Genomic DNA, 23,159 nt, shown 5'->3' on the forward strand with positions numbered 1-23,159 from the left:
ATCGTTTCAAACTAATTTTAAATGATGAGAAATTAATTAACTTTTAAAAAAATAAACAAATTACCTTGACTAATTGATAGTTTTGAAACAATTTCCGTTCACATGCCGCAGATAATGTTAAACATTTACGTTGTAATCGCAATATTTTTTCGTTATTCTTTTTGATCATATTGCAACCAATGATCAATACTGATAATGTACTATATAATGACTGTACTATCAAAATGAAAAGTAATAGAAATATAAAATTCTGTTCTGTCATCAAGATCAAATAAGCAAAATATGTTATTATAAGTGTTATGAAAGTGAAAATGACCGATATATAACGTTTTAATTGTTGGTTATCATCATGAATTTCACGTTGTAACATAGCAAATGATTGATAATAATGTCCAATCATTTGTCGTAAGAATAATTGACGAAAATTTTGATGAATCCTCTGTTTACGCTCATAATGTGATAATCGTCCATAAAATAGTTGCAATCTACGACCATGTGATTTTTGTCGCAAATTTAAATAATACTGGGCCATGAATATAATCGATGATATATGATATAAGCCTTTGAATTAGGAATAATTATTAGAAATGAATCGATTAATGTGTTCTCTTACCAGCAATTGTATTAAGTGCGAATAATTGCAGAATAATTACCCAGATAAATGTCCACAATATCGATATCTTCCATGATGGTTGTAGAATAAACATTGTTATTTTACCTAAAAGAAACATTGTGCAAAGAGCAAATGATATAATGCGAACAAATGAAAATACACGATTTCTAATCAATGTATAATTATTGGAATCTTTTTTGTTCAATGCACGATATCTTTTATGTTGTATTGGTAATAGAAAATAGAAATGTCGGTAATAGCGAGATGATGAATAAAAACCATTAAATAGACCATTTAATGCCCACATAATGAATCCAGCCATCAGATAATGTAATCCTTCGCTGGGAAGTAGTCTAATCATTGCTTGATAAAATTGATAATTTTTAATCCATTCGAATTGTCCAATATTAATGAATGCCATAATCGTAACTAATGTGGATGGGATGGAAAAAATTGGATTATGATGTGGTGGATTCATTATCTTGCCAATTGGTTTCTTATCGATGCCATAATCGTAACTAATGTGGATGGGATGGAAAAAATTGGATTATGATGTGGTGGATTCATTATCTTGCCAATTGGTTTCTTATCGATTGGATAATTATTTTCAATGATTTGTTTTTGCATTAATTCATCATATTTGAAAATGTAATAAAATTGATTATGAAATTTCCGAAAATAATTGAATTTCATCAATTTTTTCCACAAATTTATCTCTAAATCAAGAATGGCATTCATCATTGCTTTTGTTGTTCGCACAGAGTGGTGATACTTGATGATACTGATTGTTCATCAACCGAATGCGGATTTAATTTTCATTGAAAAAGAATGAAGAATATTCATTTTTTTATTGTCATGGATTAAAAAAAAAATTATCCTGAAAATCAAATAAAACTTATGACTTCACTTTGAAACTTTTTTTGGTGATTTTTTTTCATTTTTTGTTCATAACAATCGTCAGTCAATTTTTTCAATTGATAAAATTTATTACCATATTTGAGTACAGTAAAAAAGAAAATTTGACTGAAGTAACTTCGTGGGGCCATTTTTATTGTTTCTTTTTTAAGTTTATTTTGATATTTCTACAATAAACACAATTACAATTTTGATTTTTCAATTTTTTTCAGTGCAAAAAAATCGTTATTATCGTACAATATGCTGTCAAATAAGAAAGAAAAATGTACTAATATTCACTAGAAATGTAATAAATGTATATGATGATGTGATAGTCTTGCCGTTTCCGAGTAGAAAACCTGATGGTTGATTCAATTGAATACTAAAGTTATTGTTTCATACTAATTTCAAATGATGAAAAATTGATTAACAGTAAAAAAACAATACAAGAAATCGCTACAATAAAAACAAAAATTATTGATCCAAGAAAATCCGATCAAATTATGTGCAATAATAATTCTAATGATAACAATAATAAAAATGTAAAAAAAATTAAAATCAATAAAAGTTGATAAATCCGTTCAAATAAAACCAGTGATTGTCGAAATGAATGATCGTTTTTTTTCAATTCTTGTTCATAACAATTGTCAATAAAGTTGTTGTGAAATGAGAAAGAAAAATGAAGTAATATTAAAAGTGATGGTGATGAATGTATACGATGTAATAGTGGTGCCGTTTGTTAACCGGAAACCCGTTAGCTGATTCCACAATGTATTTGTTAACGAATCAAACTGTTTTTTGCATCAATTAATCAATCAATCAATAAATTGGATTAGATTATCATTTTGATTTATACCTTAAAGTTTAAGGCTTAAACAATTGTTGAATGATGAAATTATTCTTATATTCACATGATGAATGAACAATAGCAATCATACATTAAATACATTGATAAATAAAACGTTGTTTAGTCATAAACAATAGATATGATGAATATGTTGTAACCATTGTAGACATTGCAAATATTATCGTTATATAACGTGACAATTGTCGGCTAAAAAAAATGATTTTAATTTATTCAAAACACATGCAAAGCAAATAAATCAAACCGGATTCTAATCGTTTTGGTTTTCTCATTGTTCATTTTGTAATTTAAAATGAAATGCAAGAAAAAAAATTTTCCATTATGTTTTGTTGAGTTATTTCAAATTAACAAAAAATGAAAGAAAGAAGAAATAACAAGATAAGAAAATTTTTTTGTTGATCATCATCATCATCAAGATTCACACATGACAGGATCACCTTTTCATTATATTTTTTTTTTTAACAAAAATTGATTTTTTTTTGCTATTTTTAAGTTTATTTTAATATTTTTTCAACAAACAAAATTGCATTTTTCATTTTCCATTTTTTTTTTCTTTGCAAAAATAAGAAAATCATCATTTTTGTCCAAAATCTTGTGAAATAAGAAAGAAAAATGTACTAATATTGACTAGAAATGTAACAAATGTATATGATGTGATTATCATTCCGTTTCCAAGCTGAAAACCAGGTGGTCGATTCAATTGAATACCAGTAATTGTTTCAAACTAATTTCAAATGATGAGAAATTGATTAACAGTAAAAAAATAAACAAATTCACCATATCCTACCTTCAATAATTGGTAATTGTGATAGAATTTCCGTTCACATGCCGCCGATAATGTTAAACATTTACGTTGTAATCGCAATGCTTTTTCGTTATTCTGTTTAATCATATTGCAGCCAATAATCAAAACTGATAATGTAGCATAATGTGCCTGTGCTGCCACAATATACAATGGCAGAAATACAAAATTCTGATCTGTCATCAAGATCAGATAAACTAAATATGTTATTAAAGCCGTTATTAAAGTGAAAATGACCGATAAATAACGTTTTAATTGTTGGTTATCATCATGAATTTCGCGTTGTAACCTAGCAAATGATTGATAATAATGTCCGATCATTTGTCGTAATAATAATTGATGAATCCTCTGTTTACGCTCATAACGTAATAATCGTTCATAAAATCGTTGCAATCTACGACCATGTGATTTTTGTAGCAAATTTAAATAATATTGGGCCATGAATATTATCGATGATATATGATATAAGCCTTTGAATCAGAATAATCATTAGAAGTGAATCGATTAATCTGTCTTACCTGCACATGCATTAATTTGCCATATTTGTAGAATAACTATCCAGATAAATGTCCAGAATATCGATATTTGCCATAATGATTGTAGAATAGTCATTATTATCTTACCTAAAAGAAATATTATGCAAATCATGTATGTTTCTATGCGAATCATTGAAAATACACGATCTCTAATCAATGTATATTTATTGGAATCTTTTATGTTCAATCCGCGAATTCTTCGATGTTGTATTGGTAATAGAAAATGAAAATGTTGATAATATTGAGATGATGAATAAAAACCATTTAATAGAGCATTTAATGACCATATAATGCCTAAGGTCATTATATAATGTAATGCTTTGTTGGGAAATAGTCTAATCCATGTTTGATAAAATTGAAAATTTTCAATCCACTCAAATTGTTCAATCGTAGTAAAAGCAATAATCATGATTAATATTAATGGGATAAAAAATATTGGATGATGATGTGGTGCTTTCGTTATCTTGCCAATTGGTTTCTTATCGATTGGGCAATTATTTTCAATGATTTCTTTTTGCATTAATTCATCATATTTGAAAATGTAAAAAAATTGATTATGAAATTTCCGATAATAATCGAATTTCATCAATTTTTTCCATAATTTTATCTCTAAATCGAGAATGGCATTCATTGTCGTTGTTCACACAGAGTGGTGATACTTAATGATGATGATGGTGATTGTTCATCTACCGAATGCAGATATGGAATTGATTTTTATGGGGCAAAAAAGAATAAAGAATATTCCTATTTTTATCGTCTCGAATTAAAGATTGCATTACACACACGAACACGAACACTGTTTAGATGTGAGTTTTTTATCTCATAAAATTACCTGAATCATACCTGAACATATATGATATGACCATATATGCATAATGCATAGCCAGAATAATGTCCAAAACAATGATATTCGCCATAATGATTTCAATATTATAATCATAATCATTGCAATTAGAAACAGTTGACCAATCGAAAATATTAGATATCTTGCAATGAAAAATGACCAATCTCTAATCCATTCATAATGTTTTGAATCCTGTTCATTCAGATTACGCCATTTAACATATTGAATTGGTAATAAAAATTGAAATTGTTCATAACGTGTTGATGTGGCATAAAATGCATTCAACAATGTGTTTATTGTACATAAAATTATAGCTGTCATCAGATATGTTAGACCATCAGCTGGAAATAATTTTGATAATACATCAAAACAATCATAATCATTAATCCATTTTGGTTGTTTGATCAATATGATCGATGCTAATGTGACCGTAATGTTTATTATGCCCAATAATAGATTATGAATGTATGGCCATGGAATTTTACCGAAAGGTTTCATCCGTACAACCTCATCATCATCATCATCATGATGGACATTGAATTTTCGTTGAATCAATTCATCATAATAGAAAAGATAAAATATATGATTATGATATCTACGAAAGTAAAAATTTTTCATAAATTTTCTAAATAAAACAATCTCCAAATTCACTATTGAATTGATCATCATCATGTTATTGTTGTTAAATGTTTTCACCTGTAATGCACAAACAACATTGATGAAATGAACCACTGTTGTTGTTGTTGTTGTTGTTGTTTTTGTGTTTGTGTTTGTTTTGCGGATCAATTGATTTATACACAATTTTTTCTCTTTGATTTTTTTGTTGTCTATATTATTTTTTTTTATTATCATGGTTCCAAACGATATAATCCAATAAAAAGTGAAAAATAAAAAAATTTACGATTGTATCGATTGTTTTTTAAAAAATGAATTTTTTGTTTTCATATGTTTTCTCACATCAAAATAATGAATGTGTTTTTTTTTGTGTACAAATGTGTTTGTCAGGGCCGGCCCAGGCGCCTGTGCAGACTGTGCACCGCACAAGGCCTCGCGCTACTGAAGGCCTCGCGCTGCCGGAGGCAGCGCGGTTCCGGAAACAGCTCGCAGTCCCAAAAGCCTCGCAGTTCCAAGAGCCTCGTAGTACTAAGAGCCTCGCAGTTCCAAGAGCCTCGTAGTACTAAGAGCCTCGCGGTTCCAAAAGCCTCGCGGTTCCGAATTTTGGATGATTTAATAAAATGAAAATGTTTTTTGTTTTGATACATTTGAATATTATGGTAATCCTGAATCAAAAACATGTACTTCATCTAGTCAAATATCTATTAATAGTTGTGCGAATTGTTTGTAGTGGAACCAATATAGGAAAAATAAATAAACAAACAATGTCGATGGCTAAATATCTAACCTAGTAAGTGATAAATCATCAAAGGAAAATGAATAATGAATGCATTGCCTGACTTCTTTAAGATGGATTTATCAATAATTCCAAATTAAACCGATTTTCAATGGATCATGGATCATTTATCCCAAAAATTTGGTGACGAATAGGGTATGCACAATCCCGTTTGTTCACCAGTCGCCTCATAATTTAAATTCTTGTCTAAAATTCTAAAATCACAAATCAAAAAATTGACTGATTGATTGATTATTTAAATTGGAGAAACAATTAAATGAAAAAAATGTTGTGTCGACAAATTTCCAACAATCAACATCATAAGCGATTCCAGAAAAAAGAAGTACAGTTGATTCTGTTGAATCAATATTCAAACAATTGGAATATATAAAACAACTTTCAGAAGAAATACTGGAAATCTTAGAAAAAGATTATTCGTTGGCGAAGCAAAAATATCCAAAGGATGATGATCCTTTTAAAGCTGAAAGCCAAAGAAAGATAAATGAAATGACCAGTTCAAAATCGGGAAAATAACAAGTCCAAACTAACACGACCAGTTCAGAATCGAGAAAATAACAAGTCCAAACTAACACGACCAGTTCAGAATCGAGAAAATGACAAATGTCCAAACTAACACGACCAGTTCAGAATCAAGAAAATGACAAATGTCCCAACTAACACGACCTGTTGAGAATCGAGAAAATGACAAATGTCCAAACTAACACGACCAGTTCAGAATCAAGAAAATGACAAATGTCCCAACTAACACGACCTGTTGAGAATCGAGAAAATGACAAATGTCCAAACTAACACGACCAGTTCAGAATCGAGAAAATAACAAGTCCAAACTAACACGACCAGTTCAGAATCGAGAAAATGACAAATGTCCAAACTAACACGACCAGTTCAGAATCAAGAAAATGACAAATGTCCCAACTAACACGACCTGTTGAGAATCGAGAAAATGACAAATGTCCAAACTAACACGACCAGTTCAGAATCGAGAAAATAACATGTCCAACCTAACACGACCTGTTCAGAATTGGGAAAGTAATCAATAAAGCATTGTCAACCAATTCTGAACTGGTCGTGTTAGGTTGGATTTGCCATTTTCTCGATTCTGAACTGGTCGTGTTAGTTTGGACATTTGTCATTTTCTCGATTCTAGTAAATCTTTGAAAGAACAACTCTTTTGCTATGCACTGGTGAAATATGTGTGTATGTATTTTTGATTTAAATGAAATAAAAAGATTAAATGTACGTATACGTATTTAACCCATTCACGACCAAGCGTCACACATGTGTGAGGCTCAAATTTTCCACCATCTCAAATACATTTATCGAGAGCCACAAATAATCTTTTAAAGAGCCGCAGGTTGGCCGTTGGTTGCGGTTGGTTGGTTGGTTATAGTGATTTAGAATCAAAAATGACACAAAAATCTTAATGCACTTCAGAATAGAGATTGAAAAATTCTTAAAACAATTTCCTTTGTTGAACGATCATGGCAATAGTTTTACTTGGATTGAATGATTGGTAATGTTATTAATTTCATGAATCTGAAATTTTCAACGCATTTTATAATCAATTTATAGAAAGTCCAAATAAAATCTAAAATAACCAAAATAGAGTCGAGGTGACATTACTGATTCGAATGACGTTGATGATTTGATGATCATTAGAAAAAATTTAAATTGATTGATACAAGCTTTTGGAAATTTTTTCGGTCATAAATTGCTGCACAGACTTTATGAACGATCGCAGTTTTTTGCCAGTTGTTTTTTAGCGCGCTTCAAATTAACAATCAAGATTTTTAACGCTTCAAATTTTTTTTAAGCAATCATTTTTTGAAAATTCCTTAATTTTTTTAAGGCCTCGCGTTTTTCAAGTTGACTTTGCACAAGGCCTCGCGATTTTCCGGGCCGGCCCTGGTGTTTGTCATTGAAAATGTGAATGTTTGTGCAAAAAAAAAAAGTTGAATCGATTCATTCACATTCAATTTATTTAGATTCTGGATACAAAAAAAAAAATTGATTTTCTTTCATTTTATTTCATTTCAATTTACATTATGTGTTGTTTATGGTTGTCAATTGTTTTGTAGCAATAATATTCTGTGATATTAGAAAGAAAAATGTACTAATATTCACTATTACAGTGATGAATGTATATGATGTAATTATAACGCCATTTGTTAATTGAAAACCCAATGGTCTATCAAGCAATGTGGTGGTCAATGCATCAAACTATCAAATTAGTATAGTTTAATATATATATAAAGAAAATTAATTGACATTGTTAAATTACACTGTTATATTCAAAAAAAAAAATAATAATAATTACCTTCAATAATTGATGAGTAGTGAAAATTTTCTTCTCACAAATGGACAGCATTAGACATTTTTGTTTTAAACGTAATAATTTTTCATTATTATTACGTACTTTAGCACAGCCAATAATCATTACAGATAATGTATTGATCTGTGCATGAGCAATCATACAATAAAGACATTGATAAATGAAACGTTGTTTAGTCATAAACAATAGATATGATGAATATGTTGTAACCATTGTTGACATTGCAAATATTATCGTTATATAACGTGACAATTGTCGACTATGTTCATCAATATCTTTTTGTAATCTTTCAAACATACGATGATGATGTTCAAAAAAATGTTTTAACAATGTTATCGATGTTATATGATTATTATTATAGGCAAACAATAATAAACGTTGCATTATTCTTAAAAATGATTGTTGTCGTAGATTTAGATAATATTGTAATATAAATATGAATGATGTAATATGCAAAAATGCTTCATTTTTTTTTGTATGAAAAAGAAAATTTTTTGAAATTAAAATCAATAATGAATATTTAAAATCATACCTGAACCTGTATGATATGTCCAAATATACATGATAAATGGCCAAAATATTGTCCAAAATATTGAAATTTTCCATAATGATTTCAACATTATCATCATAATCATTCCATTTGCAAATAATGTACCGATCGATATTATTGCACATCGTGCTATAGAGAATACATAATCTTTGTTCATTTCATAACGACCGGAATCTTGTTTATTCAAATTACGCCATCGTTCATCGTTTATTGGTAATAAGAATTGAAATTGTTCATAACGTGTTGATGTTGCATAAAATGCATTCATCATATTGTTTATTGTACACATAACAATTGATGCTGATAAATATTTGATACCTTCTGTGGGAAACATTCGTGTTAATATACACAATGAAACATAATTTCGTATCCATTGTGGTTGTTGTATCATCAGAATAGAGACCAATGTGACCAAAATTGATGTTAATGCCAATAGAATTTTATTCTTATGTGGACGTACAATTCTGCCCATAGGTTTCACATGAACGTTATTGATTAACATGAATTTTCGATGAATTAATTCATCATAATAAAATAGATATAAAATCTGATTATGAATAGTTCGATAATACGTATTTTGCATTAGATTTTTCCATATTTTTATTTCAAAATTCAATATTGTAGCCATTTTTTTTGTGGTTTTTTTTCTCGTAATGATGAATGTTGTTTCAATTAATGTTAACAACGAAATGAAATTATATAAATCATTTTAATGATTATGTTGAATTGGGTCGAGTGATTATGTTGAATTGAATGCAATTTAAATAATAAAAAATCTTTCCCCTTCCATATTCTTGAAAATGTTTTTGTTTTCGATTGAATCAATCAATTTTTTTAACAAAAAAAATGATTTTAATTTATTCAAAACAAATAAAAAAGCAAATGAATCAAACCGGATCCTAATCGTTTTGGTTGTCTCATTGTTCATTTTGTAATTTAAAATGAAATGCAAGAAAAAAAAAATTCCATTATGTTTTGTTGAGTTTGTAACAAAACAAACACAGCATTTCTCTATATCGGGAAATCAAACAGATTGATTGATTATTACAAATTGAATTTTGTCCACATATTCTTATTATCAGACAAAAATTAGTCATAGATTTAGGATTTTTTTTTATTTGAAATTTTTTTGTCGTTGTTGACTGACTGACTGACTTGATTTATAAATAACACATAATTGTTAGTGCCCTTGACAGAAGCCAGATGATAATAATATTTTAAATTAACAAAAAAAAAAAGAAATAAAGAAAGAAGAAATAACAGGATAAGAAAATTTTTTGTTGATCATCATCATCAGGATTCACACATGATTCACCTTTTCATTATATTTTTTTTCGACAAAAATTGATTTTTTCTGTTCTTTTTAAGTTTATTTTAATATTTTTTCAACAAACACAATTGCATTTTTGATTTTCCATTTTTTTTCTTTGCAAAATAAGGAAATCGTCATTTTTGTAGAATATATTCTATGAAATAAGAAAGAAAAAAGTACTAATATTGAATAGAAATGTAACAAATGTATATGATGTGATAATCACGCCGTTTCCGAGCTGAAAACCTGATGGTTGATTCAATTGAATACTAGTTATTGTTTCAAACTAATTTCAAATGATGAAAAATTGATTAACAGTAAAAAAAGCAGAAATTCACAATATCTTACCTTAAATAATTGATAATTATGAATAAATTTTCGTTCACATGTCGACGATAATGTTAAACATTTACGTTGTAATCCCAATATTTTTACGTTATTCTGTTTAATCATATTGCAACCAATGATCAATATTGATAATGCCACATAATGTGCATGTGCACCAATAATGTATAGTGATAGAAATATAAAATTTTGTTCTGTCATCAAAATCAGATAAACTAAATATGTTATTAAAACCGTTATTAAAGTGAAAATGACAGATAGATAACGATTTAATTGTTGGTTATAATCACGAATTTCACGTTGTAACATAGCAAATGATTGATAATGATGTCCAATTATTTGTCGGAAAAATAATTCACGAAAATTTTGATGAATCCTCTCTTTACGCTCATAACGTAATAATCGTCCATAAAATCGTTGTAATCTACGAACATATGATTTTTGTCGCAAATTTATATAATATTGGGCCATAAATATAATCAATGATACATGATATAAGCCTTTAAATTAAGAATAATTATTAGAATTGAATCGATTAATGTGTTTTCTTACCTGCAATTGAATTAATTGCCCATAATTGAATAATAAATAACCAGATAAATGTCCAGAATATTGATATTTGCCACGATGATTGTAGAATAGTCATTGTTATATTAGCTAAAAGAAACACTATGCAAATGGTTAATGTTTCTAAACGAATCAATGAAAAAAAATGATTTCTAATCGATGCATATTTATTGGAATCTTTTGTGTTCAATTCACGATATTTTTGATGTTGTATTGGTAATAGAAAATAGAAATGTTGATAATATCGAGATGATGTATAAAAACCATTCAATAGACCATTTATTGACCATATGAAGAATCCAGTCATCAGATACTGTAATCCTTCGTTGGGAAATAGTCTAATCATTGTTTGATAAAATTTATAATTTTTACTCCATTCAAATTGTTCAATATAAATAAAAGCTATAACCATAATTGATATGAATGGGATGACAAAAATTGGATGATGATGTGGTGGATTCATTATCTTGCCAATTGGTTTCTTATCGATTGGATAGTTATTTGCTATGATTTGTTTTTGAATTAATTCATCATATTTAAAAAGGTAAAAAAATTGATTATGAAATTTCCGATAATAATTGAATTTCATCAATTTTTTCCATAAATTTATCTCTAAATCGAGAATGGCATTCATCATTTTTGTTGTTGTTCACACAGAGGGGTGATATTTGATAATAATGGTGATTGTTCATCAACCGAATGCAGTTATGAAATTGATTTTCATTGAAAAAAAAGAATGAAGAATATTCATTTTTTTATTGTCATGGAATAAAGATTCTACTTCACACACGAACACAATGTTTAGATGTGAGTTTTTCAATAGAAAAAATTATCCTGAAAATCTCATAAAATTTATGACTACTTTGAAAAGGTTTTGTTTTTCTTTCTATCAATAATAATGATATTGTTGACTGCCTACAATGAAAACAAAAAATTATTGATTCAAAATTTTGTCCAAATTATGTGCAATAATGATTCTAATGATGACAATAATAGAAATAAAAAAATAAAAATCAATAAAACGTTGATAAATTGATTCAAATAAAACCAGTGATTGTTGAAATGAATTTAAAATACTTGATACTAATTGATTGATAGATAGATAGATGCAATCAATTTACAAATTCCAAAAACGTTCCATATTTGTTGTTATCATGTGTTTTTTTAATGTTTTGTTTTCATCAATTCTGACCATTTATTTGGCTGGCAATTTCAAAATTGTCTTCATCATGGAGAATGCTGATGATGATTAGAATAGATTAGTTTGCAATACCGCTGATGATATGAATATTTTGTTTTGTTTTGTTTTTCTACACAAATCATCACTTTTTTTCATCACTTTTATTCTTTGTTTTGAGGTATCCAGAGAATTTTCGAAAAATGATAAAATTTATTACCATATTTGAAAACAGTAAAAGAGGAAAATTCGATTAAAATAACTTCGTGATGTCATTGTTATTGTTTAAAGAATATTTCTACAATAAACACAATTACAATTTTGATTTTTCAATTTTTTTCAGTGCAAAATAAATCATAATTAACGTATGATATGTTGTGAAATAAGAAAGAAAAATGTACTAATATTCACTATAAGTGTAACAAATGTATATGATGTAATAGTCATGCCGTTTTCTAGCTCAAAACCTGATGGTCGATTTAAATTGATGCCAGTTATTGTTTCAAACTAATTTTAAATGATGATAAATTGATTAACAATTGAAAAAAGTTCACAAATTCCCAATATCTAACCTTGAATAATTGATTATCATGAAAAAATTTCCGTTCACATGTCGACGATAATGTTAAACATTTACGTTGTAATCGCAATGTTTTCACGTTATTCTGTTTAATCATATTGCAACCAATGATCAATACTGATAATGTCACAAAATGTGCCTGTAATACCCCAATGAAAAGTAATAGAAATATAAAATTCTGTTCTGTCATCAAGATCAGATAAGCAAAATATGTAATTGTAACCGTTATGAAAGCGAAAATGACCGATAGATAACGATTTAACTGTTGATTATAATCATGAATTTTACGTTGTAACATAGCAAATGATTGATAATAATGTCCAATCATATGTCTTAACAATAATTGACGAAAATTTTGATGAATCCTCTGTTTACGCTCATAACGTAATAATCGTCCATAAAATTGTTGCAATCTACGACCATGTGATTTTTGTAGCAAATTTAAATAATAATGGGCCATAAATATTATCGATGTTATATGATATAAACCTTTGAATTTGGAATAATTATTAGAAATGAATAGATTAATATGTTCTCTTACCTGCAGTTGCATTAAGTGCGAATAGTTGCAGGATAAATACCCAGCTAAATGTCCAGAATATTGATATTTGCCATAATGATTTTAGAATAATCATTGTTATTTTACCTAAAAGAAACATTATGTAAAGAACTAATGATCCTGTGCGAACCGATGAAAATACACGATTTCTAATCAATGCATATTTATTGGAATCTTTTGTGTTCAATTCACGATATCTTCGATGTTGTATTGGTAATAGAAAATAGAAATGTTGATAATATCGAGATGATGCATAAAAACCATTCAATAGACCATTTAATGTCCATATAATCTCTGAGGTCATTATATAATGTAATCCTTCTTTGGGAAATAGTCTAATCATTGTTTGATAAAATTGATAATTTTTAATCCATTAAAATTGTTCAATATAAATAAAAGCCATAATCATAACTAATATGGATGGTATGAAAAAAATTGGATGATGATGTGGTGGATTCATTATCTTGCCAATTGGTTTCTTATCGATTGGACAATTATTTTCAATGATTTGTTTTTGAATTAATTCATCATATTTGAAAATGTAAAATAATTGATTATGAAATTTTCGAAAATAGTTGAATTTCATCAACTTTTTCCACAAATTTATCTCTAAATCAAGTATGGCATTCATCATTGTTGTTGTTGTTCACACAGAGGGGTGATACTTGATGATATTGGTGATGGTGATTGTTCATCAACCGAATGTAGATATGGAATTGATTTTCATTGAAAAAAAAGAATGAAGAATATTCATTTTTTTATTGTCACGGATTAACGATTCCACTTCACACACACACTTTGAATCACGAAAATCAATTGATAATAATAATAATAATTTTATATTTACTAAAAGCACGTTGTTCCATTTGAGTATTTGCGTTACAAAAGATTAATACAAATTTTTTTATGACTTTATTTTGAAAAGATTTTTTTTTGTTTTTTTTTCTTTCAATAATAATGATAATCAGGGCCGGCCGAGGCGCCTGTGCAGACTGTGCACCGCACAAGGCCTCGCGCTGCCTTCGCCCTTTCCGCTGTACAACACAGGGCCTCGCAGCTCCAACTTTTCAAGCTATTTTTGCACAAGGCCTCGCGATTTTCTCGGCCGGCCCTGATGATAATGATGATATATGGTTGACTGTTACGATTAAAAAAAACGAATAAATGATTTAAAATTTCGACACGATCGAAAGAAAAGAAAAACATTATGTTTACTATTTCAATCAATAAATAATGAATTATCCGATCGGTCGATAAATATATTTAGTAGAAAGAATTCAAAATTGTAATGAAAAATTAATCAATTTCTTTGTTCATTTATCTTATTTGCATAAAAATTGAAATTGATCTATCCATTTGGTAAAATCTTACGAAATAAAATCCGGTTTCTGACTCCAAAAAAAAGAATGGTTTGATAGTTTCAAATTTCCAAAAATAAATTAGTCGTCATTTTCAAATGAATGAAAAAAAATAAAAATAAATCAATTGTTACACATCGATCCACTGTATGGCGTTTTTATTATCAATTTTTTTTGCTAGTTTGGTTGCAACATTTTCAAAATTTTCTGCTTTCAATATTTGCAATCAAAAAAAAAAAAAAAAAAAAAAAAAAAAAAATGGCTCAAAAATCAATCAAGACCGGAAAAAAGAATTTATTCAATTAACCATTATGTCTATTCTGTTTTTCTTTGTGTTGAAAAAAATAATCAAAAAAAAAATCATGAATCGGAACAATGGTCGATATTGTTGAATGTAAACGCAAAAAAACTCCCGGATTCCATTATTTAATCGATTTTTTTTCAAAAATTTTTTTTTTCGTTGGCCGATTTCAATTCAATTTTTCGTTAACGATCGATTGGTCGATCAATCGATTAAAAGTTTTAGTAGCCGGGTGTATGTTTCAGTTAATTTTTTTTCTTTCAATTTTTAAGACTTTTTTTCGTTAATCTTTTTAAATTTTTCACATTCAAACACAAAATGAACAAAAATTATTAGGAAAAAATATCATTTTTTTATTGATTCACATATATCGTATTTCGCTGTGTGTGTGTATGTGTGTGAACAGAATCGAATAGATTTGTTGTTTGTTTGTTTTTTCATGCACATTCAAATGATAAAATGTTTTTGTTGAAATAAAAGAATGATGATGATGTTGATGCAGTGAATGATGAATAAATTCCAATCACGAAATGATTCGATTAATCATTCAAAGTTAATAGGTTTGTAGTTAAATTTTGTATTATCGATGAATATTTTGAAAAAAGAAAACCAAATGGCAACAAATAATGAATTTTTTTCGATATCATCATCAATATAATGATCCTCTACGTTTATCATAAACTTCACGTACTAAATCATTCAATTCAAGTGCATCATAGCCAATAATTGATTTAAGATCGCATACAAATTTATATACGAAACGTTTACCATGTACTTTAGCAATCATATCACCATCATAATAATAACGTAATGCTCGTGATAATTTTTCATAATTCATTGTTGGTTTATTTTTACGTTGTCCCCATAATTGTGCAACCATTTCTGGATTACATAGTTTGAATTCACTTTCGAAACCAGTCCATTGAATAAATTCACGATAATCAGCATCGGTTAATAATTCAAGTAAAAATTGCCATAATTGAATCTGGCCATTATTACCAGAACGATTACCAGGTGAAACAACTGCCGGTGAATTGACCGAATGATTTTTAAGGCCACCAATCAAACGTTTTGGTTGAATTGATTCACGTTTAATCTGTTTTGATGGTCCACTTGATGGTGTAGATGGCATCATATCACCATCATCCTGATCCATACTATCGGCATTTTCATGTGGTTTCAATATATCAATAATTTCTATACGTTTATCATCCGGTTGTATGACCAATTTTATATTGATCAATTGTGTTTGTTGTCGTGCACCTTCCACCAATTTACATTGTGATATTATCGATGTTTGGCTTTCTAATTTTAATCCTTGTAGAAAAAAATCAAATTCATCCAAATTGATATTCTGATCAACAATACGATTGGTTTTTAGACATTCCAACACTTGTACAGTGGTTGCTTCAATATCGATTCCATCAATGGTTATAACACGACGATCATCATCATCATCATCATATTCTTCTTCTTCAGAATTAATAAAATCTTCCAATGTTTCCATATTCATTGAATCATAATCAATTTTAGGCATTTTATTGAAATCGTTTTCGTTGTTGTTGTTATTGTTGCTGTTGTTGTTGTTGTTATTATTATTCAATTTGTTTATATTCGATGTTAATTTGGCCATCAATTTTCAAAACAACAGGATTTTGTTCTATAATTATTTCGTTTGATAAACGAAATTAAAAAAAAAAAATTTCACAATATAGCTAATAAACAGAAAAGAAAAACATTGAAAAGATTGAATGAAAAATCAAAAAACAGGAAATAATTATCAATCAATCATAATCATTTTGTTCAATTCAATAAAATGTGATAATGATCAATGAATTTAATTTAATTTTTTTTTTTTTTTTTTTTAAAGAAAAACGAAATACACAAGAGAAACACAATGAGAGAAAGAAAAAAAAAATGTGTGTGTGTTTTGTTTGTTTGCTCAGCTCAATCGTTGTAGTGGCGTAGTCACTCACAGTGTTTTATATATAAACATGTGCTTTTGGCATAAAGCTTGTTCCAGTACCGTACATATAGTACGTGTTGTAATGAAATGAAATTCTTTTTTTTTATTCTTCTTTATTTTAATGATGATGATGATTCAAATTGGAACCATTTGATGCTAAAATGATTTAAATTTTTTTTTACATAATGTTTTATCATTTATCATTTTTTTTATGGGGAAAAAAAATTTTTTTTCTCATAACTTACGTTTTTTTTTTACCAATTCGAATATGTAAAAATTCCATGGCAATATGATAAATGGTTTTTTTCTATGTTGCTGTTCCACCCGCTGTCCAATTTTTTTTCTGATGATCATGAAATCGGATCGTGAATGTTGAATAGATAATTGTTCCAATATCCCGGGTATCGTTAAAGTGTGTATGTGGCGTGTCTACTGAGAATCGGAAACTAAACTGCTGTAGTTTCTGTGCACAACAACAACAACAACAACAACGACAACGCATCATCATCATTGACTTTTTTTTTGTCTATTTCCTGTATTATTATTTTTCACCACTTCCCAATTTTGTTTTATTTCACTTTTCTTTTTCCTGCTACTACTACATTTATTTCGGTTATGTTCCTAGCATTTTTTAAATATATATATTTAGTAGTGGTCGTTTTTTGTTGTGTATATAACAGGAAAGCCACTACAACTTGGCACAAGAAGAAGAAAAAGATGTGCGCACAACATTTCTATATACAAAAAAAACAACAACAACAGGAAACCGATTTTATACGATTTACGTTTGACTACTATAAAACAACACTTCCGATAGCCGATTCTTATCGTGTTGATGATGATGATGATGATGATGACCACCACTACAGAATCGTGAAAATTATTATTATTTTTTTTATCATCATTCAAAAAAAAAAACGATAACGAAAAAAAAAAGAAGAATGATGATGATAATATTCTAAAATTCATAATAAATTATAACTACTACTACTATGGTATATAAATATATGATGATGAAATATGATTCGTGTAATATATATTATACATTTAACATCTATAATGTGATGTGGTCCAAAATGATGTGTGTTCGTTTTCTCTTTTTTTTTTTTTTGGACATTTGAGACAATTTATTACCATGATTATTTTACACATATTGCACCCACACACCCACCCCACAGCACATATGAAAAAAAATTTTACGCGCGCAGTATTTAATGATGTGAATTTGTATTATTTTTTTTCCATGTGTGCACATGTGTGTATAATGATGATGATGATGATGATGATGGTGGTGGTGGTGGTCATCACCATTGGTAGGAAATAAAATCGATTTTTTTTTTTTTTTGAAAAATTGATCATGACCGTATAATGAAAAAATGTGACACACACAGAAAAATATTTCATTTTTTTTTTTTTGAATTTATTGAAAAAACAAACAAACAACAGATTGATAGATTTTTTTTAAATCATCATAATAATCATAATCATAATAATCGAGGTTTGTGTTCATGTGTGTATGGCAAAATGACATTTTGCTTTTGTTTTCACGTCCGTTACTCAAAAACACTTTCCATTCACATGTGTGTGTGTGTGTGTATAAAGATGTTATCATTGATTTTTTTTTCATATCAAAACTTTTATGTTTTGTATAGATGATTATTATGGTAAATATATATAGTATATATTCAGTATGGTCACCGGCCTATTTCATATCATTTCATGGTTATGTGGATATACATTTTTTTCGTGAAAAACACGCCATTATACTATCAATTTTTTTTTTTGGCCGTTGTTTGTCATTTTTCGTTTATCTATCTTGAGCTTTTTTTCAGTGTTTTGTGTGTGTTTGTGCGTCTGTGTATGTATGGGTGTGTAATCCCCTCTCCATCTCCCTCGATGAATTTCGAATAAATTATTCAAGTTGAATAAAACAAAAAACAAATCGATCCCAATCGAAAAACTGATCACTAAGATCGATCAATAAGATTGAAATTGATTTTGTTTTTTTTTTCATTCTCTCATTCGTTGGATTTGACAAAAATGATTGTTTTTTTTTCTGTGGAGTTTTTTAAAATCTTTTGAAATTTTTTTTTTCATTATTTCGATCATTGACGACCACCACCATGTATTCTATTGGATGATCTAATTTTATATATTCATCACAACATTCAGACAAAAATCATTTTATTCAAAAAAAAAAACAAAAAACAGAAAGAAGAAAAAAAAGGAAAATTTAATCGAATCAGATCAGATTATTATGTAATGTGGAAAAAAATCAATCACAAACATTGTGAAATTGGTTTTTTTCATCCTCTCACACAGGGAGATTCAGCCAAAATCTGAGAAAGTTTCTTTGAATTTCCTAAAATCCGATTTGATTTGTTTGAAATCAGAATAAAAAGAATAGAATGGAAAAAAAAAATTTTTTTCGGATACATGGATTATGATGATTACAGCGATTTATATAGATTGAAATTATGAAATAATTTCTTTTTCATCATCTGCAAATGACGATCGATGTAATCGTGGAATCGATGGAAAGCAAAGCAAAGCAAATCAAAACGAAAAAAATGCTGAATGAATGAATTTGTATGGAAAAGAAAATCCTCTTACTACTATTATGGATAAAATGTCCAACGCATCGGATTTTTGGTTGTATTCGATTTGGCATCGATGAATTTCATCACCATCATCATCATTATACACTACATAGACCAATAAACCACCCACACTTGAAAATAACAATTTCTTTGTAAAACATGGTGAAAAAACCACAAATTTTGTTTGTAATAATAATAATTTTTTTTTTTTTTTTTGAAAACAGAATGTTATTTGGTAACCAAACACACACACACACACACACACACACACACACACACACAAACAGTGTAATAACAATAAAATGTATCAAAATCATTATTATTCTTGTTCGTGATTTATTTCCATCATTCCAATTTTTTTTTTGATTGTTATTGCCCGTTAAATTAAACACACACACACACACACACAAACGCACAACTTATGAATTGATTATAAATCAAAATTTTGTTGTTGTTGTAAGAAATTCATATGATGATGATCGTGGGTGATATATATATATAAATTGAATTTTCATCAATAAAAATCACAGTTTTTCAATCATAAATAATAATTAAAGCAATCGATGATGATGATGATGATCATCATATGAGTAATCGAATGGCAATAAAAATAAAAAAATCTTTCAACTTGATTAGTTTGAATGTTTTCTCATTTGTTGTTGTTGTTGTTGTCGTTTTTATTGTTATTGTTATTTTTTTTCTTCTGTATCAAAATTCATTATTGCCGGTTTTTTTTCTCTTTACTGCATCTGCTGCTGCTGCTGCCTGTTGTGCAATTTGATTTGATGAAATTCTTTTTCACCGATTCATTCATTCATTCACAGCAACAACAACATTGACAACATGATCGATATTTATTTTTGGTGATGCACCGATAAACATACACACACACACGCACATGATTTCTCCGTAATTATTTGTAAATCAATTTTCTCATCATTTTTTTTTAAATTTATCATTTCTTTATTCTAGGATGAATAATGTCAACGAATCGAATTGATTTGATGATTTGATTGAATCAATGGATCAATTTTACAATGACTTTATCATCATCATTATCATCATTCACATCATTAATATCAAAAAATCTATACGATTCTACATAATTCTTTTGGAATTCTATCAATTCATCACTAACAACAACAACGGCAACAATGTCCACAACATCAACATTATCAAATCAACAAATTTTAGATCTTTTAAAACAATTACAACAAAGATCAACAACAACATTGATGAATCCAGTAAACAATCAATCGTTGATAAATTCATCGATAATACAGCAAACAATATTGAAATCAATTTATCCAGATCATCAATTTAATAATAATTTCATAAATCTAACTGATGATCAATTAATTTCACGTATATCATCAATCATTATGAATCAATCTGGATCATTTGATCATAATTTTGATTTATTCAATCATGCATTGAATGGCGACAACAATGGATCATTATCATCAGGATCATCAACATCATTTGATGAACAATTTTTAGGCATCGATAATGAAGATTTTATCGATAATGAACAAGAGATACCATTAAGTTTATGGATCAAAATCATATTCTATGTTGTTTATTTAATCATTTGTTTGCTAGGCATTTGTGGTAATCTAATTGTTTGTTATATTGTTGCACGTAAATCTACAATGCATACAGTGACCAATGTATTTATTGCCAATCTTGCATTGTCCGATATTCTATTATGTTTATTTGCCGTACCATTTACACCATTATATTTGATAACATTTAAAAATTGGATATTTGGCCGTGCACTTTGTCATCTAGTACCATTCGCTCAAGGTAAAAATATTAATATTTCATTTGTTGATTATTTATTCATTTTTTTGTTTTGTTTTGTTTTCAAATTTTTTCTCCATCTAGGTGTATCCGTATACATTTCAGCATTTACATTAATGTCGATTGCCATTGATAGATATTTTGTCATTTTACATCCATTTAAACCACGAATGTTAATGAAAATCTGTATAATGATCATTATTGCTATTTGGATGTCGGCAATATTTTTAACATTTCCATATGCACATTTTATGGATTATGTAGAAACAACCAAACTGGATCAACGACCATCATCATCATCATCATCATCATCATCGGAAGAGCAATTGATGGAATTGAATGATAATGGTGAAATTATCGATATTAAAACCATAGATAATAATAATGATGATGATGATAGTGGTGATGGTGATGGTGATGGTATTGTTTATCTTTGTGCTGAACAATGGCCACATGAAGAATTAAGTAAAATGTTTGGTATAACCACTACGGCATTACAATTTGTCATTCCTTTTTTAATAATAACATTCTGTTATGTGAAAATATGTGCCAAATTAGCTGATCGTGCACGTACCATTCCAGGTAATGTTTCAGCCAGACGTGAAGAACAGGAACGTGAACGTACACGTAAAACGAATGGTATGCTTATATCGATGGTAGTCATATTTGTTATTTCATGGTTACCATTGAATATGGTCAATTTATTGGCCGATTTTTATGATGAAGCTAGTCATTGGCGTAATCAACGTGCCATATTTTTAATATCACATGCTATTGCAATGTCATCGACATGTTATAATCCATTTTTATATGCATGGTTAAATGAAAATTTTCGTAAAGAATTCAAAGAAGTGTTGCCTTGTTTTGGTCGTAGTACGAAAACAAATCATTCATCTAATATTGTTGGCGCTGGTAGTGGCGGGGGCGGTGTCGGTGGTGGTACACTAGTTGAATTACGACAAAATAATCAAACGAATAATGACAACGACCAAACTGATAATACACAACAAGCTATTAATGTTAATAATTCTTTAAATTGTCCATCAGTTATTTTAGCTATGAATGAAAATCATCAAAATCATCATTCTCATTCAAATCAATCAATTAATTCATCTAGTAAAAAATTAGTAATGAAACTTTATTCAAAAGATGATGGTTCCAATACACATTGTAAAATATCTATTAATCATAATCAAACTACCGGTAATTATCATCATCATCATCATCATCATGGTATAATTGATTCGATTAATAATAATAACGATGAAGAAGAAGAAGCGAGGCAGGTATCTATTATTATTGCAACAAAAAATTATTATTATTATTGATTTCTCAAATAATTTTTTCATGTTTTCTCTGTTTTCTTATCATTCAAATTCTTTATTAGACTTTAATATCGAAAAATGAAAAACATTTACGTTATGATTCTGGCCGTGGACGAGAATCAATCAGTGCCATACAAAATAGTAGTAACAGTAGTAGTGGTGGTGGTGGTGGTGACGGTGGTTGTGGTGGTTGTGGTGATGGTGGTTCTTCAAGTAATATTACTGTTACTACAAACCGTTCCGATTGATCATATTTGAATCAAAGATTGTTTTGTTTGTTTGTTTGTTTTTTTTGTCGTTGTTGTTGATATCATTAATATCATGTTATTATTTGTTATATCATATCATCAAATGCAATTGAAAATAAAATCTATCTATCTATATATTATATAAAGAAAAAAAAATTTGACCATTCAAAC

General features: G+C 28.3%; 4 protein-coding genes across 7 annotated transcripts in view; 1 reads left to right on the forward strand and 3 right to left on the reverse strand.

The window, feature by feature from the left end:
* The window catches only part of LOC124492719 (prolactin-releasing peptide receptor), a 61,215-nt gene extending 38,122 nt beyond the window's left edge, over nucleotides 1–23,093 (forward strand). Inside the window, exons 1-4 of one of the 4 annotated variants that reach the window (XM_047055694.2) lie at nucleotides 20,252–20,521; nucleotides 20,585–21,418; nucleotides 21,500–22,701; nucleotides 22,803–23,093. In XM_047055694.2, coding sequence (XP_046911650.1) covers nucleotides 20,767–21,418; nucleotides 21,500–22,701; nucleotides 22,803–22,988 — 2,040 coding nt within the window. In that variant the 5' untranslated portion in view covers nucleotides 20,252–20,521; nucleotides 20,585–20,766 and the 3' untranslated portion in view covers nucleotides 22,989–23,093. Of the gene's footprint in view, nucleotides 1–20,251; nucleotides 20,532–20,584; nucleotides 21,419–21,499; nucleotides 22,702–22,802 lie in introns of those variants that run through there. The other 3 variants (XM_047055697.2, XM_047055696.2, XM_075730361.1) reach the window with 3 other exon arrangements.
* On the reverse strand, nucleotides 8,009–8,665 carry LOC124491669 (uncharacterized). Its single transcript, XM_047054348.2, has 2 exons — nucleotides 8,283–8,665; nucleotides 8,009–8,185 (listed from the first exon to the last, which is right to left on the reverse strand). Exons 1-2 carry the CDS (start codon nucleotides 8,592–8,594, stop codon nucleotides 8,009–8,011), a joined length of 489 nt encoding a protein of 162 aa, XP_046910304.2. The 5' UTR covers nucleotides 8,595–8,665.
* On the reverse strand, nucleotides 8,804–9,242 carry LOC124491670 (uncharacterized). Its single transcript, XM_047054350.2, has one exon. The coding sequence runs from the start codon at nucleotides 9,236–9,238 to the stop codon at nucleotides 8,804–8,806; it is 435 nt and encodes a 144-aa protein (XP_046910306.2). The 5' UTR covers nucleotides 9,239–9,242.
* LOC124492723 (uncharacterized) lies at nucleotides 15,376–17,899 on the reverse strand. The gene is made up of 2 exons (XM_075730394.1): nucleotides 17,258–17,899; nucleotides 15,376–17,168 (listed from the first exon to the last, which is right to left on the reverse strand). The coding sequence occupies exon 2, from the start codon at nucleotides 16,677–16,679 to the stop codon at nucleotides 15,696–15,698; it is 984 nt and encodes a 327-aa protein (XP_075586509.1). The 5' UTR covers nucleotides 16,680–17,168; nucleotides 17,258–17,899; the 3' UTR covers nucleotides 15,376–15,695.
* Nucleotides 23,094–23,159: the final 66 nt, after the last annotated feature.

This window comes from Dermatophagoides farinae, chromosome 1 (genome assembly GCF_024713945.1).
Source record: "Dermatophagoides farinae isolate YC_2012a chromosome 1, ASM2471394v1, whole genome shotgun sequence".
Lineage (NCBI taxonomy): Eukaryota > Metazoa > Arthropoda > Arachnida > Sarcoptiformes > Pyroglyphidae > Dermatophagoides > Dermatophagoides farinae.